Raw genomic sequence first — 20,309 nt, forward strand, 5'->3', positions numbered from 1 at the left:
ACTTTTCATTTTAATGTTCTTGTCTCTTCAAAAGAAGGGGAGAAATTCTTCATACCCTCCCTACAAATAAAGCACAAAGTGTCAGTATCTTTCCACAGTACATCTGCACGCTTCCCTGGGGGATTTTTCATTATAAAATCATATCTCAGTTATCAAGTCTCAGCACCATAAAGCACATATGGGATATGTGATAAAAGCCCCTTTTTTCAATCAGGAAATACCAGTAAAAGAGACTGGTGTTTGGAGCAGATTTTTTTTTTTTTTTTAAAGCACATTTTGAGCATTTCTGCATATATGGAAGACTAAAAACCATGGTGAGAGAAGCATCCAATGATGAGCATTGTGCTGGCATTACTGGCACAGGCAAATCGTGTGCAACTGTCTCTTAGTTACCCTGAGATGTTCTTACGTAGGCAGAATAATACCAAAGATGGATTTGGTGGAGGTTTTGGACTTCTGTTTTATGTATCATTTTGCTTTGGACATTTTGATTTCCTTACATTAGACTTGATGCTTCACCATAAGAGATATAGAGACCATTCATTTTGTAAGCCTTTAGAAGGTCAGAAGAGACCAGCTTTGATGCATGCAGAATACAGGCAAACAGGAAAAAAATAAAATTAATTTAGGCTTTTCTTTATTAATTGGGAATCCTTATTTCCTTACTCATTGTTTTGGTGAATTCTAGCTATAATTCCTTAAATCTGTGTCTTGTCTCAGAGAATGAAGTTAATCCAAATTGAATTTACAAAAGGAAACAAGTTTTTGTCTTTGGTTCATCCAAAGAAATCATCATCACAGCTAAAAGTCAGAAGAAAACTGGACATCTGTATCTCTTGAAAAAGTAGAATATCAGGAGTTTGAAAAGCCCTAAGCCCCATAGAAAACAAGGGTATAAAGCATTTGATTTCTGTGAAAAGAGGTTTGGGTAGGTGCTGAAAAGATTTTCCTGCAGATATTTCTTTACATAGCTGCCTTTTCTCCACTTTGCCAGCCTGTCTTTCAAAGCAGCTGCTACGTAATACCAGATGAAGAGATGAACCACTGGCTTCCCCCTGAACGCTGCTGTGTTAAGAGCTCCTTAAATAATAAACAGCTCCTGCTGCATATCTTCTACTACCCAGCACTCACCACCAAGGCCCCACAGCATCCCACAAGTTAATGAAGCATCACCCACTTAAGACGAACATTTTCAAACCTGCATTAGAATAGCAAGCCAAACTTGACTGCCAGATTTCCAACATCTGCCTGAGCCCTGATTTTCTTCAAAGGGATGAATACCTGGGAATGTCTGTTATGACCCTGGCACTGTGAGGCAAACTCACAATGGGAATCTATTTCCCATTTATGTCACGTTACCTGATGGAGCTGCTGAAGAAAGTCAATCACTCACAAGGTAAAATGGAACGAAGAAGAAACGAGATAGAATCTCTCGCTACCTTGCTCTAACTACGCAGCACAGCAAGAAAGTACAGCTGACAAAGTTGCTCTCAGTCCTTCAGGTAACGTATTTATTTATTTCTGAATCACCCACAGTACTTGCCATTCATCAGCCTCCCTGTTTTTACAGAAAAAGAACCTTCAAGCAATCTAAAACCCCTGCATTAATTCTAAGAGGTTCAGAGACCAGAGAAGCACTGAGGTAGCATGAGTTCACGCGTAGCTCAACCAAATCAATATCCCCTTTAAACCACATCACTCTTTTTCACCTTGCAAGTTCTGAAATAGAAGATATAAGTTGCTGCTTTAACTGAATGTTTTTCTTATATGATTTCTTTCCCCATCTCTGCACGTGCAGCATTATCCTGAGGGATACTGTGGGGTTATTTTTCCTTCCTGCTCCAGCTACTGAACTGTTATTTCCACAGGCATTCTCCATGACACAAAGGAAAAGCATCGCCGCTGCACCATTTCCAGAAGGGAAAGCTAACATGAAAATGCCAATTAAAAATTTCTGCTGCTGTACGTTCATAGTGGATGGAGTGCTTTCTTTGGAATTAGGAGGTAGCTGTCAAACCCACAGCTATGGCCACAACTGTGCAGCTCCACCGAAGAATAGGTCACGAAGGGGGGGAAATCAATAAATAAAGTACCGTCACCATTAATCATTCTCTGATTTTCCCAAATCAGCCAGGACATTTACAAGTTGTATGTCCCATTTCTTCTGCTACCACCTTTTTCCTTGTCTTCCCACCACGCAGCCTGTGCTTTGGTTGCACAAGTTTCTGCTGATGCCAGGGCCGGCTGCTGCACCGAGCCTGCAGCTCCTCTGGGGTCAGAGGTGCAATATCTGTTCTGTTATTAGAGAAATTACTCAGTGAAATTTCACAGTTCAGCAAAACAGACTTATTGCTTGTATGTACTCCGTGTGCATGCCTTAACAAGCACTTTAAAGTTTTTCTACTTCCGCTCCTTCATGGAAACATTCATCTTTTACAGCATTGGGAATGTTAGCGAGCATCGTTTCTTTCTATACTCAGCTTTAATAAGGAATTACTATCGTGCACACATAATAAGGATTTGAAGGAACTGGGCTTCCCAGCCCTGCTATAAATTCAGAAACAAAAAACCTGAACTCTATCCTTTAGATAAAAACTGAAGGAAGTAACAGGTGGCTTTTTAGCAACATGATTACTTTTATTATTATATTCTGAATATTCAGTGTTAGCAGCAACCACCTCTTCCTGAGAACGCCGTTCCAAATTCAATTGCTTTATCTCTGTTTATTCCTGCAAGGGCAGGACCAGGAAAAAAAAAGCAGTGCTATTTCTGCAATACTTTATTTTATTTACTCTCAATGAAAATGAGAAGGTCTTTTTTACAGCTGCACAGCCTGTAGTGTCGGTTCCAAGCAATCAGCTGAAAAAACAACCCAAAAACTCCACAATCGCTTCACAGGTTTAAAAAGAAACTAAAAAAATAGAGAAAGAAAAAAGGAAAAAATGAGAAAGAAATCAATTCATGTTGTCACAGTCTATCTAGAGTCATATTGTCCCCAGCCATTGATACAGAATGAGAACATCTGCGGATTCAATTACTCGTGACATGAATAATAATATTTCATTTTTGTTAAATTAAACTTTTTAGGAACTTCTGCTTACTTCACCATGCGATCCTGGAATGAAAGCTCCCAGCAACTGAGAAAAGACAGTCTCTGTGGCATTCACAAGATCATCGGTGCAGGTGCATTTGTACCCCCCAGTAGAATATATCAATAAAGAAAATACCTTTTGAATACCCAGTTAAAAGATGGGCTCCTGAGCTACAAGCCCTCATCAATTTCCTAAATGTCACAGCCACTTTTTAAAAGCTTGAATGAATAGCCTGGTTCAGAAAAGCACGCTTGCCCTTCGAACCAAACTCAGTGGCACCTGCAGTCTTCCAGTACTCTTATTTAACCCAAACCATCTATCTAAATTGCATTAGGAGCCATTTAGGCCCTTATGTTAAACTTTGACTTTTTGATTCTCAATTCATGTTTCAAGAGGATGCTACCAACCCAAGTTGTTATGTGTATATTCTTCTTTCTTGATCAAGTAGAGCTGTCTATATAGCCTTAGTGACAAGCTCAGGATCAAATAAGGTGATATTCATTTCACGGCAATGAGCAAGCAGGAACACCGATGCTAAAATCTCACTGACTTGTGCAGTCACTTTGGTACCAGCAGGGCTATTCCCCAAAATTAAGCACGTGAACCATTGTGAGATTAGTATCTAAAAATTCAAAAGCAAAATAACCAGAAAAGGCTGAAAGTCAATTCTCTCTTTTTAATGTGTGTGAGGTGAAGCCTAATATCTTGCTTTCCCTCTTTCTTTCTCCACGGACATTCATTAAGATTAGATTATGGCAAGCAGACATGATTTGCATCCAACCCTACAACACCATGGCTTTGCTGAGGCTTAAATGTTCCCTGCAGAAAACGATGTGAAAGCTCTAAAAATTCCAAGGGTCTCAATGAAAAATATTTACCATTATAGCCCAGCTAAGAGAAGTGCCGCACCGGCACTTTGCTGTTGCAGAAGTGCTGCGTAGGGCACGACTTGCAAAACACATTGGGAGGACATACACAGAAAGTGGGGTAGGTCCTCAGTGGCTCCAAACTGGCAAAACATCACTGCTGGTAAGAGAATGATGGCACCACTATGAGACACTGCTCCAAACACTGAGTTTGAGCCTCACGGTTGTCTTCTGCTGACCACAGAGAAACTTTAGGGGCTGCCTTGCTTCTATTGGCAAGGCACAGAGGGGAAGAACTGCATCATCTCACAGGGGAAGTCTCAAGTCAGCACCCTCAGAAAGTACAAAACAGCCACCAATTGCTGTTTGCAGGCCTTGTGCCTGGCTTTATGGAACGCATCTAATCCCACTGTGATCATTGCCTTTTAAAAATGTGCAACGTTTATGGGATCCAGTAAAAATGTTTTTAATATAATATAGACAAAGTGTAAACTGTTAACCTTGAGCACTGGGGAACGTGTTTGGTTCCTGGGGTTTTTTTAAACCTCTTTAAACAGTTTACTCAGAATTGTGTAAAACTTGCTTGTAATTCACAGCAAATCTGTTGAAACCGTTCAAACAGTTGCAGTTTTTGTAAATGTTACACTAGCTATTACTTAATAAATAAAAGCAATGCTCAGAAGACAAAGAACATTGAGGAGAGGACTGAACTGGAGTCTCTGTTGTCTTAGGAGTATCAGCGTGGGTCTCCTGACACTGTCGCATCCATATATCCAATTACTGCTGTCCTGGGACCAATGGTAAGGATGATACACAAAATAATCAGCAGTTAATTTCTAACTATTTAGGAAACATATAGTACACCATTATATAATCACACGCATATATATAATATATGACACATGCCTTGCAAAGGTACTAAGAGAAAACTTATCAACCCCACCAATGTTAACAAAGCTCTCCTTGACTTCAGCTGCTGCTCTGATTCTCCAGAAGCTGATATATGTACACCTTCCCCCAAATGCACAAATGCATATATGTGTATATATACGAAGTTATTCCCACAAGTTTAATGCTTTGCACTGACTTTCTAAATAACATTGTGCTGATGATTTTAAGTGCTAAAGCAACACTTAAGGATACACATGAATGACCAGCTTGGAGCACAAGTATTTCAACTGAGCTGGTAAGTGAAGCGAGGAGGGGAAAGAAAAGCTTTGTATTTTAAGTTAGTTGGCCGTTTCTTACATTGGAATGGCCTCTCAAAATCCATCTATAATGGTCTCTTTCTCTATCTTCCTTCAAAATGCTGTTCAAAGGCTCATTTTTTAAGCAAACCCAAGAAATACCATTCTGTGTCAGTCAAATCTTCTCCACAGACCAATGTAAATGTAACATAAACCAGTAAGATACTGCAGCGCTATTAAGTGGAACAGATAATGAACATAAATAACTGCTCGATCTTATTAGTGTAGCCCTCATATACCTTCCATTTTTCCTCAAGCTGTGCTGCTTAGCATTCATACTGCCTGATTTGAGACTAAAATTAGATTATAGGAATGCGTGCTTTTTACAAGAGGTCTTTTATTTGTTCCATAAAGTATTTAGCACTCTTTAGGCACTGTATAAATAAAAATAATCATGATCTTGGAATTCACCTTCAGGAATGGAAAAAAAATAGATCTGAGTCCTTTCATTTTTGCTGCACGTTATCCTCTTTGGGCACGTTTGGCTGGCAGTGCTTTGTAAGGCGAGTTAAAAAGATGCTTGGAAGTCTGGTAAAGGTGAGTAACGGGGAAAAAAAAAGAGAAGGGACTATGTCTCTAGCTTTAGAGTTTTACAACAGGGAATAAAAATGAAAGCCCCACCAGACTTTTAAGATAAAGGTTTGCTATCAAATCCATTAGCGTTTGTGAGAGGTGCTAACAGTGGCCGGTGAAAATGGTTGCGGGTTCAAAACCCAACGCTATGTAAAACCACTTACACTCATTTTAAGATTCAAAGGCTATGTAAAATTAGGAACTGTTTCAGACTGTGAGCTGCGATTTCTGAGGGCTCTGCACTGTGAGAAGAGCTACTGCCTTCTGGGTCAGAGCCATATCAAGTCCAGCCATCGCTTTTGTCTGACTTCCCCCCCCTTGCAAGGTCTATATTTAGGACTTAAGTACCAAATATTGAAAGTTTTTTTGAGGTTAAGCATGGCAATGTCCTCAAAACTCCAGCAGGCATCAGCTTACGTCATTTGGCACTTTAACACTTATAAAACTCAGGCTGCTAGAACTCACCTTAAATTAAAGCTATCATCAGGTGAAACATCTAGACTATGCTATTCCCGCAGGCTCGACTTTCAGGCAGTGAAGAAAGAAAAACAATTCCCCAAGGTTATTCACCCTGTCCTGAGATGAGGTACCTATTTCTCTTCATTTCCTCCTCGGTTCTTCAGACTGAGGATTTTGTGGTAGCTAAATTTAGGTGATGTGAATCCTGCCATTGGTGTCTTAGTAATTTTTGAATGCAAGTTATCAGTAAGCACATATGGATAATCACCTCCATGCTCCTTGGGCTCCTCTTAAGATTTTTAAGATATCTCTTCAGGAACAGATCAGATTGCACATAAGTGTGTTTTAAGATTAACATTAGCTGTAAAAAACATATTTCAAAATGGATGCAAAACAACAACAATAAAAAATGCCAACAGCTACTAGACAGAATGAATCCATGTCATGTTTTAATGATATTGAAGCTTTCCTTAGAAAAGATAGAAAGCAGAATAGTGAAGGGACAACTTGTGTATTATTTCCTGAAAAAAAACCCAACAGATTCACTTACACTAACAGCAAGCTTGTTACTAGCCCAAATAATTACTGTGATTTATATTACAGCACCTCAGAAAGCCCAAACAACATCATGGCATTCTGATACAGCTCATACAATGGGTAATAGGCAGTCCTGCTTGGAGTATAGAAAAATGGCTCAAAGGTTGGATGAAAGAAAAGAGTATTTAGAAATAAGCATCCTAGGCAAAATCAAACATATTTTTTTTTTCTTTTTTTTAAAGGGAATTATTACTTAAATTCAAGTCTCAATTTAAAATAATGATTTCCTGAAGGAAATAGCAGGCATCCAAATTATGGAAAACCTGCTCTTTAAGACAGTTGACTTGAGAAGATTTAAATATCGAGAGCTGGAATCTTTTTCTTTTCTTTTTAATGATGAGGTTTCAGAAAAAGATATAAGATGATATCATTTCCAAAGACTGACTCTGGTTAGCTGCATATAGTATGACATTCAAGAGATTTTAATGTTATCAGCTACCACTGCCTGACACCTGGGATGAACAACATTTTCTTGACCTATTATTTATATGTCTCTAAAAGAAAGTGAGTTTTGAGAAGAAATTTGGAGTTGGAAAGCAGAACTTCTCCATTAAAAGATAGGGTCACAAATGGGCTATGCCAAACCCCTGCTTTGTTTAAGAGGGAATAAAACTTTCTTAAACATTCTATCAAGATAAGGACAATTCTGTCATAGTCTGGCAGGGACACACGTATAGTTTAGGTGGATGGGTATTCAAGCCTTTGATGACTGTAAAGCAGCCCTAGTAACATGAGAGGACATCTACAGTATATGAAGCATGAGGGGTGAAAGGCACAATCTGGTGTTCTCAGAGTGAGAGAAACTGCTTGACAAAAGATCTCAACTGGAGGGGAAGCAGAAGAGCAAACACAGAAGCTAACCCCAGCTCCTCTGTCCATGCAACAGCAATGAAGAAAGCAATTGAGATGTCAAGTAGGTCCTTAGTCTGTGCACCTATTAGTGTCAGGAAATAGTCATTTTCATTTTATAGTAATTAAAATGCTCACAGATGTTTTATTAACTCACTCTACTGAGCCACATAGATTTTATAATTCCTCCAAGCACTTACAAGTAGTTACTTGTGTTAGGCTGTCAAGACAGAAATGATTCAAAACCTTGTGTACTTAGCTCCTTGGAAGACATATCATTCCCTAACACAATGGTATTAGAAAGACTGCTGACAGTTAGTGATCAAGAGATTTCATTTTGCTTGTCATATGGTGGGTTGTCAATTCTTCTTCTCCCTTTAGATAAAAGCTTAGTTGCATTAGATTAAAATAATGGTGAAGTTGCAGGTTAACATTTTTCAAAAGTACTGAAGTGACTTCAGTACTTACATTCTACTTTCAAAATGCTGTAGACCTGCAAGAACACAAGTCTTTGCAGTAAATGGAAAGTAGCTATTACTAAAGGAATGGAAAGGCAGAGAACAAGTTCCCAACTCAAGAGGGCTTAAAATTCATGCCCTACTCCAGACCACTGTTTTCCAAATTGTTATAATTCTAAGACAATGGTAATGGGTTAAAACTTAAACAGGGGAAGTTTAGATTGGATATAAGGAGGAAGTTGTTTACTGTGAGGGTGGTGAGGCACTGGAATGGGTTGCCCAGGGAGGTTGTGAATGCTCCATCCCTGGCAGTGTTCAAGGCCAGGTTGGACAGAGCCTTGGGTGCCATGGTTTAGTGTGAGGTGTCCCTGCCCATGGCAGGGGGTTGGAACTTGATGATCTTAAGGTCCTTTCCAACCCTAACTGTTCTGTGATTCTACAACAAGCTGAAGGTTTAAATTTTTGTTTTGAAAACACCTGACCTTGTTTATATCAATGCATCCACGCCATTGTATCTTATTGCAGATTTCCTCCCACCTCTCTAAAGAAATTTCTTAATGGCACTTTTAAGATGGCCTTCACCTCAAAATACAAGTTTTCTTGAGTTATCCTCAAGATTTAAGCAGGGGCTGCTTAAATTCTACAAGTTTTTGTATGAAAAATATCCATGCAAATTATTTTTGAGTTTTTGTTAAGCGTTAGGAAAGAACATTTCAGGGAGGAAGTGACCACTTTAACTTTACTCCCCCTCTCGAGTGGGACGTAAAATTGAGCCACTACACAGAAGTGGAAAAGTAGCCCAGATTTACTTCTGTTATCATTACTAACCTAGCATTAAGCAAATAAATAATCCATGTGGTTAGTCTATATTGAAAATATTTGTTTTTCTTTAAATATAAAGTAACTTTCACAGAAACAAACAGAAGTGACTAGAGACTGGAATCACTCCTTTGATACTGAAGCTGAGTATTTTCTTATTTGAGCTCCAAACGCCATCTCCTTCATGCCCATAGGGCTTTGCACTGTGCTCAAGCACTCCACCTTGCTCATTTACGACTCCCCTTGACTGCTTAGCTCAGATGCTGGCCTGCAAAAGGGTGATGACAAGCTTGGTCACCACAAGATTTTAGGAGCTTATCTTCACTCTTTGTTTTACAATATGTTTAAATAGTGTGTTTCTTGAGCTGTGTTTCTTCTAATACTTTTAGTCTGGTCTGTAACGCAGGTACCATCTATGTAGTGCTGAAAGCAAATACAGTATCAAATAGGACTGCCATAGCAGCTATAGAACATCTAAAAGGGGAAAAAAAATAGGCCAGACCTTTATTAAATTTTAAAGTATGCCTTTGCTACACTCTTGTAAAGATCCAAATAGGGTATTCAAACCTCTGGAGATCACCAGTATAATTTCTTTATCATGTTCCATTTAAAATTTAATTATGTAGTCTACAACAAGAAGTATCTGAGTACTCTAAATAGGTCATGCAATGAACAACTTAATATTATTATAAAGTTTTCCTTGTGAAGATCTGTTCTTTGATGTGCTGTTGCATACAGAAAGCCTTTCTTCGAATAAAACAATATACATTCATGGATATAATAATGTCATTTAATACACAAATTGTAAAGCTTTCTTATCACATTTTGAGTTGAAATTTTCAATTCCTTCTCTAGCCTGAGCTTCCCAAAATCATCAGAAATAACTGGTAAATTAAAACCGACTCAATATAATCGTGCATGTCTTTCTACAGGCAAAGTTAATCTAGCAATCTAATTCCTTCTAAATGATGCCCACCAACTCAGTTTTCTACTTTTGACTATCAATGATACATGTTCTTCATTGGCAAGATGGCAATTTCTTCTTCCTTTTAAATACAGTAACTAGAGAACAATCAGCAGTATTTAATGGAAATGACTACATTAAAAAAAATCACTGTTTTACAAGACACTGGTATGTTTGCTTTTTTAAAAACACACATACGTAAGCTCACTTGGTTACTATAAGAGACAAGAGAATTAAAAAAATACTCTCTTCTGTAACTCCAGAATATTTACAAAGGCTTTCTAGGAAAAATCCTGAACTTCACTTCTTTAATCAACTATGTAAAATTTGGAGATTTCTTTTTTTTTTTCTTTTTTCATCAGTTCTTTGGTTTTGGCTTTAATTACAACAAAAACTTAGTGCCACCAGTGTCTAATCCTTCCTGACAGTCAGACAACACATTCCAAGTACAGAGACATCTGCTCACACTTACATCGCTTGCAGTGAAAACCCTTTCACCACTTTGACTAATGCCTGAAAGGTATTTGCTCAATCCTTGCTGCAAATATATCCATGAATCTACAGGCTAACAAAAATTGGAGCTGTTCAGCCTGGAGAACAGAAGCTGTGTGGAGACCTCATAGCAGCTTCCAGTATCTGAAGGGGGCCTACAAGGATGGCAGAAACAGACTCTTCATCAGGGACTGTGGAGAGAGGACAAGGGGTAATGGGTAGGAGCTTAAACAGGGGAGATTTTGGTTGGATATACAGAAGAAGTTCTTCACCATGAGGGTGCTGAGGCGCTGGCACAGGGTGCCCAGAGAAGCTGTGGCTGCCCCATCCCTGGCAGTGTTCAAGGCCAGGTTGGACACAGGGGCTTGGAGCAAGCTGCTCTAGTGGAAGGTGTCCCTGGCCATGGCAGTGGGTTGGAACTGGATGAGCTTTGAGTTCTCTTCCAACCCAAACCATTCCGTGGTTCTATGAGTCATTAATGCCCTGAGAAAAGACTTGCACAAATGAGAGTTACATTTCTAGCATTACAGGAGGCATTTTCAGCCCCGTCAGACAAAATACCACGAGCACAGTGACTGTGGGAAAGTGGTTATTAGTTTCGTCATTTCAAGGTGCGACACCTAAAATTTTATTTGCTATGAAATAGCTGCAGGTGGAAGAAGATGTGGTGTAGGAGGGGAAATCAGACTGTTTTGCTGCTATGAATTAATAACAGAAAAATGGTTCACTTGAAGTTTAAAAGAAGAACAACAAAAAAAAATAGATTAATACATCACAACCTAAGATTAAAAACTCCAAGGAACAGCTTGTTTAGAGAAATGCAGGAACAGGTGAATCCCCATGAAGGCTGGAGGAGTAGCCAACCTGTGCACAGCTGTAAACATTTGTTTTAAATCAAGGCAAGATTATAGGTTTTAATATTTATAACACAATTACAATGCCTTGTGCACATAGCTTGTACAATCTGATTTGTACTGGTGACGTCTTGCCATGGCTCAAATTAAAGCCTTGTGGTATTAACTCAAAACCCACATTTATGCAATCATTAATGGCAAGTATGAAACGCACTGTTTATTCAAGCACCCATACCTCTCATTTTAACTTTAATTTAAAGTGGAATTTATTTCTGCAGTACAAGGACTTTATGTTTCCAGTATATTAGTCATATAATACCTAACCAATTGGGGCATGTGGTCTAACTAGAAATATTCTAGCACTAAACATATTAAAAGATATAGCTAGGCATTGTTGTTGGCATTCCTAAACAAGGAGACAGCTGCTCTGTTGAATCCCTGTTTTCTTTCTTTATTTTTGATTATATGAAGAATTGTAATTCTTTTGCAATGAAGATGAATAAAATCTTGTGTGCATCAGGCAGACCTGGTTATCGGTCAGCACTGCAAATGCCTGGCAAAATTTCACCAGCACATTTGCTTGCACAGGTGAGAATATCAAGTGATGGTAAGACATAAAAAGAAAGGAATCTGATAAATGAACACCTGATATAAATCACACAACTTTATACTCACAGAACAAGGTGATACATTACAGAGGGGGGAAAATCATCACGTACAGGTGGAAAACCATCACATACTATGAAAATCTACATTTTTACAGCTCACAATACAGCCTAGTCAACTGATATACCACATCCACCGTAAAGAAAGGCAGACAATTCTTTTCTGCCTTAGAAAAAAAATAACTTAATCATAGAATCATAGAATAGTTAGGGTTGGAAAGGACCTTAAGATCATCAAGTTCCAACCCCCCTGCCATGGGCAGGGACACCTCACACTAAACCATGGCACCCAAGGATCTGCCCAACCTGACCTTGAACACTGCCAGGGATGGAGCATTCACAACCTCCCTGGGCAACCCATTCCAGTGCCTCACCACCCTTACAGTAAAGAATTTCCTCCTTAGATCCAATCTAAACTCCCCCTGTTTCAGTTTTAACCTGTTACCCCTTGTCCTATCACTACAGTCCCTAATGAAGAGTCCCTCCCCAGCATCCCTATAGGCCCCCTTCAGATACTGGAAGGCTGCTATGAGGTCTCCACGCAGCCTTCTCTTCTCCAGGCTGAACAGCCCCAACTTCCTCAGCCTGTCTTCATACAGGAGGTGCTCCAGCCCCTGATCATCCTTGTGGCCTCCTCTGGACTTGTTCCAACAGTTCCATGTCCTTTTTATGCTGAGGACACCAGAACTGCACACAATGCTGCAGGTGAGGTCTCACGAGAGCAGAGCAGAGGGGCAGGATCACCTCCTTGGACCTGCTGGTCACGCTCCTTTGGATGCAGCCCAGGATACGGTTGGTTTCTGGGCTGTGAGCGCACACTGAAGCCGGCTCACGTTCATTTTCTCATCGACCAACACCCCCAAGTCCTTCTCTCTAACTTGCATACATCATCATGCTTAAAGAACTTTCCTGCTGAAATATTCTTTTTACGTTATATATCGTTTGATCTACAACACTGATATTAATCATAGTATAGCAAAACACCCCAAACCGATAACCCCATTAAAATCCCCTGCACCTCAGAGAGCAAAAACTGGTGGCAGAAGATGCAAGAGGACTGAGAGCAGAGTTTTCTTTACTTACCAAGCATCTCTGCTAAGTATCAGGTTACTATATCAGTTTTTTTGTTTCACTTCACCTTTTTCTCTGTCTGCATCATTGCAGCACTTTATTGCATCCTCTGACAAAACACAGGCAGGTCTCTTCAGAAACCTCTATTGCAGCCTAGGTGTCTTGTCTAGTTCTATTATTTAATGAAAAGCTTTCTCAGCATACAAGTTGGTCTAAGCTGCTTTCCTGCTTTCCAACTGAAAATGCCTTAAGATCACAGTGGTTTTTCCTCCTACATCCAAGTTCCTCTCCCTTCATCCCTCAGGTGAAATTTCAAGCAAAAGCCAAACCACCTGCAATGGGTATAATTGCACAGCTGGAAGAAAGCCACATCTGGGATTTTTCTCATCAGGTGCATAACTGTGCTAAGCCTCAAAGCAACTTCCAACATGTTGCTCTAAGCTGTGTAGTTTCAGTCTGCCAGTATGTCCCAGTCTATTTGTCTATGTCATGCGGTGTGTATTCTCCTCTCTGCACCCCAGTTCTCAGTATCCTAGCAGTTTTCCTTAGGAAAAGGATCATGTTTTGGCTCAAAAGGTCTTGCTTCTTTCAGCACCTTTCAGACGTTGATACACAGATGGAGTTTAGAGAAACTTGCTTACCTTGGTAATGTTCCAGATAACTCTGTGGCAGTCTCTCTGAAAGACACAAAGGGAGGAAAACTTAGCTTGTGTTTAAACAAGTTATAACATTTTAGAGACCTTTATACTGCCTGTACTTTTAGGAGTGCAGACACATACACACAGCTTTATATGCAACTACATCACCTGTGGGTGTGATGTCCACAGGATCATATACAAAAGAATGTGAGAAGCAGATGATGGAATGTGATTTAGGGATTTCATCAGAATAAAGTTCTCAAGAGTTCAATTACTCATTTTTTAGGGCATAACATTATCACTACTACAAATGCCAGCGCTGCATGATCCGACATAGCCAAAACGTAGCAGTGGGCCCATTTTCTAGTAGAAAAAGTTCCCTTTTTTCAGTACCACAGCAAAAGCAAGACATTAGACAGATATATAACCATGTTATGACTGAAAATAATATCACGTTAAGTCTTCTTATACTGGGTTTTAGGCAATAACTATTTTCCAAATAAGAGATTTCTGATCCAATCTGCCTGTTTGAATCTATTTTGTGGGTTTGCACTCTGTTTGAGGGAAACAAATTGCAAATGAAAAAGACAGTGAAAATGGGCATGTCACATTAAAGAACAATTAAATACATTATCATTACATATGTACACAGCCCTTAAAATACACCCTAGATCTGCCACCACTGTGTCCTTGCTCCCCTTCCCAGCACATTTACTTGGATCCAAATATCAGGAAAACAGCTGGACAGCCCCATTTCTCCTTCCTCTCCTATGTGTAAGACCTCAAGAAAACCAGCTAGGCGGTATTAAGGGAGTTTGCTGTCCTAGACTTGAGCAGAAGTCCATCTCATTTCACATGTTGCTCATTCAGCTACCAACTCTTTGTCCTATGTTTAAGTCTGCTGCATAGAAGACAGCTGGCTAGTTCATGCCCTATTTGCTTCAGCGTTTGAGATCTAAACAGCAGATTTTTTCCCATTTGTAGCTTTGAACTTGTGGTATGGGACAAATCTCCACACAATACTCTCTTCTCCTTGTTTACAGCTGAGGAACAGAAAATCTTTCCATCCACATCTTTTCTGAGGGGTCCTGGTGGTAATCAAGACAGGTCTCCAAATCTTCCTTGCCTTAACAATTTCCAAAGCCACGGATCTTGTGATGAAGCATGGAACCAAGCCGACACATTTGTATTATGAGGGTATAAACATTATACCCTTACAGATGGAACCCCTAAGCCTAATTTTTTCTAAATCCAAAGAGGAAAAGAAAAAGGCAAAAAGAAAGACATTTTTGGAGGCTCTTGCCGAGCTTCACCACGTTCTGAAGACACTTTTTTTAATGTAGTAGCTACGGAGTTACTACATTAGACTTGCAATAATTCAGAGCTCCTCTTCAGTTCCAGATCCCCCCATGGTTTTTGACACTACATGAATTACGGGCACCTACAAGGGTCTGTTTTATTTTAATTATTATTTTTTTTAATTGAGTACCCCACAGTGACACCCGGGCTCTTTCCTTAATGGTTACACTGGCAATTGTAGACTCCATTACAGTGTCAGAGAAGATAAAATGGTCCCTCTCTAAGCACGCAGGGCTTTGCATTTTCATTGAGTCTCTACCTTCAACGTGTGCAGTTTGCTGGTCACAGAAGGTTGCCTTAAACCTCCCAGTGTTTTGCTTCAAAAGGCACAGATCAGAACCGTGCTCAGTGGTTGCAAAGAGGAATAAGCAAAAAAATAGAAAGGCATTTCACACCCTTTTCTTGCACACACCATTCAGTGACAGACCAGGAGACATTTAAGCTTCTCTCAGAAGAGCCTGTTCCCACCCCAGCAAAAAGGCAGACAGGTATGTATTTAGCTGTGCCTGTGATGAACAAAGTCCATGATATAAATGACATCAAAGGTGAGAGCCAGGAGCAAGAGGAAGAGAATGTAAAGAGATAAGAAAATGAAATTAGAGTGCAGCAATACAGACTTGGTTTCTATGGGGTAATTTGATACAGCTATACACTTTAGATTATTTTATTTTCATTAAACTCCTGCACGTTGGTATCACACCACCTTATTTCCCAAGCACTACTCATGACTTACACAGTTCAAAGGATTAATAGGATATTTTTCCGTAACCTATCAAAGAACTGGATCACTGAATGGTTCCAACAGTCAGGAAATTTTTCCGTTCCACCACTAATCACAGGCATCATCTCCTGTCAGTGAAAATGAAAGGGGGGGGGAAAGAAAAAGAAATGAAAATGCTTTTTTTGGGGGAAGAACCTGGACTAAAAAGTCAAGCTGGGTGTTTCTTTTTTCGTTTTTCTAAAGGGACTCCCTACCCTTTAGCTACCCATTATCACTCTAATAACAGAATAGCACAAACCTTATTGCTTTAGGGTATGGGAGCACAATTGATAAAATAGCAGTTGCTCATCCAGCTTAAAGAGACAAGCAGACAAATCGCGGGTGGGTACTACAGGAAGCATCAAGCAGCAGCAGCAGAAGCTAGGTTTAAAAGAGGACGTTAAACTGGAAACACACTGCCAGCTTCTGAGCAGAGAAGTGAGTGATTGGTGCATCTAGATTCCTAAAGATTTTCATTTCTGTTAAATAACCCTCTCTACAAGAGACGCTGGCGTTATAAAAGCAATTATTAAATAGTCGATACAGTGATGAAGAAACCACCCTGAATGTGATCAGAATGTTAAACAATGATCCTGCAAGACCTTTAGCATGTACATTTTTCATGTAATTAATCGTGCTGCCAGTTTCACATTTGGTTGGATCAAATTCCAATTTTAAACAAAAATATGTAAGGGAATGATTTCTGAAATACGGATCAAACTCAAACTCTCAAACTCACAAGTCTGATTACTTCCCAACTATCCAAAGATTTCACTGTTACTCATTAACTCAGCAAACATTTAAACTATTACAAAAAGGCCCAAACCCTTTAGATTATAATTATAATATCATTTTCCTAGAAAACAAGCACAATTTTCTCTGCAATGTCACTGAAAATAAAGCGGTACACGGGACGCTGAAGATGGTTAATGTCCACTGTAAGTGTCCTATAAATATCAGGAATTTAAACACTGTGCTATAAATATATTTCATGGGAGTTTAAAAAAGAAAATCTTATGGAGCAAATTACTCATCAAGAAAACCCTTAAAGTTTATATAAAGATAATGGGTACTCATTCTGCAGTATTTCAAGAAACTGAAGCTAGACTTACACCACCAATTTTCAGATCCCTACTACTCCCAAATGACACATACAATAAATATAACTCATCATTTACTGTATCTACAGAAATTACTATTTTTCTTAGATGAAAACAAAAGAAGGACAATACTATTTTTTCTTTTAGCAAAACCAAAAAGCAGATAATTCTCAAAGGTAGACTGAATAAAAGACCATTTATTTTCATGTCCAGCCTGTGATATGAATGGATGACCTTGAAAAAGGGTGAAGATGTGAACCCAAATGCATCATCAGGGCTGCCCCTGAATTCCACCAAAATCTGTGACAAAGCAAATGGGATAAGCTAATGCACAACACCACTAAGGACAGAGGAGGACTAGGCTAAAGCCCTGGAAAAGGTATTAGTGGAGGATGACATTACAAAGTGCAGATGCAGCATTTCCAGGAAGGTCATTTGTACCCCAAAACGCTACCCTCTCAGATGTGGCCTTCCAAAGACATCAAACTGCAGGTTTACAAATAATTCACTAGACCTGTGAGGAGCTTTGACCTACTGGAAGGGCTCTGCACGCTCCACAGAGGACTTCACAGTTATACTCAAAACCCAGGAAGCCAATGCGGGTGAACCAAGCAACCGAGCACCACACACACATTTTGGCATTTCTCTCTTCAGGCTAAGAAATCCTTCCTGTAGGATTGGAGTAGGATGTGTACCAAAGCAATAAAGTATAAATATTTTAGTCAAATCTCGGTGAAGTGGAAGTGGGAAGATCTGCACAGCGATCAGCAAACAGACTTTATTGCCCATTAGTTTTGTTTAAAGAAAGTTGTTCAGGAAAACTCTCAAGAATATTTGGAAAGTGTTGTGTTTGTATTAAATGTTTTGTTCACTGAGAAATCATATGGTGCTCTTCCCTCAGAGGCTGACTGGCAGCTGCTGTTACCCACCTACGCCCATGGTTTTGCACAACACAGCTCTGCATCATTTTTGTCCAGTTTAATAGTCTGTGCTGTGCATCTGCAGAAGTGTAAACTGAGGCACAAGAGACAGGGGTTTAAAGGACAACCGAGATCCTCTCGTGCATATTCTGCTCGATGCATGCTACCAAACCTATCAAGTACTGAGTTCAAACCATGCGAGTTAAGGCTCTGCTCAGGATCATGACCCTTAGTGATTTGGAAAGCCTTAGGTCTCCATCAAGAACACTTTCTGTTGTGAACAGGAAAGCATATGGATTCAAGCTATGCAATCTGTGAGGGTGCTGGGGAAAATGCAGAAAGGAAGGCAGCGACACATTCCTGCAAGTGTGTCACTGTTCTTCCTTTTTCCATCTCATGCTCTGGGGAGAGGTAAGGCCCGCCTACGGCACACAGGGCAAGCAAGGATAAGGACATAAGGATAAGAGCAAAACTGAAGAAGGAATCTGTACGCTGTGGTATTAAGAAAACAGCACAGATGCACTCAGAACCCCCTCAAGATGCAGAATATGGGAGACTTCCAGCTTGTGAAGAGAATCATCCAAACCCTGAGGTCATGGTTCTATCCATCAGAGCCAGCAGTCATGATTTCAGCCAGGGAGGTAAGAAGGTAGTGTCTTCTCCAGGACAAGTGACCATGACCCCTTTGATTCCCTAGGATGTGTAGCGGCAGCTCTATCATTTACACCCATTTGCCACGAAGCACAAAAGAAACCCAAATGTTAAGCTGATATCTCTGGTTTGGATGAAATGTTCAACCCTTTACTAACCAGAGTCCTACACCTGCCTCAAGCATTATTCATACCAAAGGGATGTATTTGTGAACAGAAATAAGTACAAGTTGAAAGAGAAATTAGGTATCTAGGAGGATCATTTGAAAAGTTATGTATTTTTCCATTAATATCCAATGTGGGCATAACTGCATATGCCAAGCATGCTGCCAAGGTGGGTGTAACAAACTGTGATAATGTTGATAACTAGGAAGTTCTATCTTGAAGTATTTCCTAACCATGAGTTGTTCCTTGCTTTGCCCTGCTGGCAAATCTGGCTTGACCACTATTTCCTTGTCCTGCCTACACGCAGACAGGGAGCAGTGACCATACCACCAACTCTCTATGCTACACTCAGCAACACAAGATCAGGGTAGAGAGGGGTCCGAACCATATGGTTGAGCAACACTTCTCAGCTACAGCGTTTATGGTTCCTGTGACAACTAACTCTAATGGGATACATCCCATTAATTCCCATGTTTTTTAACTAGTCCCTCAATAAACTGCTCTTTTAATTGTAGGGGTTCTGCACACACACTGTCTTTTACTGCATGGACTTGCATCACTGATGTGGTAAGAGAAAAGACTTCTACCGGCTGTCAGGATAAAGCAGAACTAAAGCAAATTTACAAAGGGAAAAGAAGTATTTTCCATTTAAAGTGGGGGAGCACAGCTGAAGAGGAACACTAAGTTAGCTTTAAAAGGAAGGCTGCATCAGGAGGAATATAATTACATAGCTGGAATTTCACCAGGACTTGGGAGTCAATGTCTCTACTCTTGCAGAAGAGTGCCATGGGATTTTTAATGGCCACAAATGGTTTCAAGACATTGATTTCACATTTCAGTTGAAAAATGGCACCTCCAAAGACACACTGTTGTCTCTGCTCCCCCTAAAACCACATGGGGGTCTATTTCAGAGTTAACTTGGAAGAATTAATAGCATGTATTCAAATGTCACTGTGAGACACAAGATATTTCACCAGTCGGAAATTACATCGTTCTCAGCTTTGTTAGAGTGCAGCAAAACAAACAAGCTACATTTGGGTAAAATGGGGTTTAAATTGTGAATTCAATTTTGCCATGACTAATTTGATGGATTTCACAGGTTTTTTTCTCTGTATCACATGCTTTTAGCATATCTTTTTCTTTAGACTTGTTCCCTCTGACCAGTAGAGCTCAAAACGGCAGAAAACAAATTAATTTCTCTTTAAAATTAAGGTATTAAAAATGTGAAGATTTCACACTGATACTTTTGTAAGTGTTTTATCTTTCACACAGTAAGGAGCAAATAAATACATTGTCGTTTTAAAACTTCACACAGCGCTTAGCTAGCTAACAAGGATCATACATTTGCAGCAGAAATACTGCATAAACAGCCTCTGAATGTGCTATTTAAATACAAGCTAAATACTCCTCTTTTTTTTTTTTAGGAAGTGATGTAACAAGTTCATATGTAAAAATCTATTTCTATACAAGCTGACATTCTGCAAGATTAGCTGACTGAGATAAAGGACATGAGCAAACATGTTTGCTGTTTTCCCTTATGAGTAATTTTAAAAGCTGTATTTCTCACTATTCCCCCGTTTGCTGCTTCTGAATTTTTCATTCCTCCTTAGCTAAGGAGGAAAAAAAACCTCTGTGTATGCAGTGATTAGCGCCTGCCACCAAAACAGTGTAAGTCCACTGTACAGCTAGTATATACAAATAATAATCCAAA

The 20,309-nt window shown here is 39.6% G+C and overlaps 1 protein-coding gene across 2 annotated transcripts in view; it reads right to left on the minus strand.

The window, feature by feature from the left end:
• Window positions 1–20,309, minus strand: part of CELF2 (CUGBP Elav-like family member 2) — a 563,459-nt gene that overhangs the window by 303,319 nt on the left and 239,831 nt on the right. For both annotated transcript variants that reach the window (XM_062609318.1, XM_062609307.1), the window contains one exon: window positions 13,648–13,683. Coding sequence is in view for 1 of the 2 variants with exons in the window: in XM_062609307.1 (XP_062465291.1) it covers window positions 13,648–13,683 (36 nt within the window). In the remaining variant the exon portion in view is untranslated. The remainder of the gene's footprint in view (window positions 1–13,647; window positions 13,684–20,309) is intronic.

The sequence above is a fragment of the Pezoporus occidentalis genome, unplaced genomic scaffold (assembly GCF_034315485.1).
Source record: "Pezoporus occidentalis ecotype Australia unplaced genomic scaffold, CSIRO_AGI_Poc_V1 ctg136, whole genome shotgun sequence".
NCBI classification, from domain to species: domain Eukaryota; kingdom Metazoa; phylum Chordata; class Aves; order Psittaciformes; family Psittacidae; genus Pezoporus; species Pezoporus occidentalis.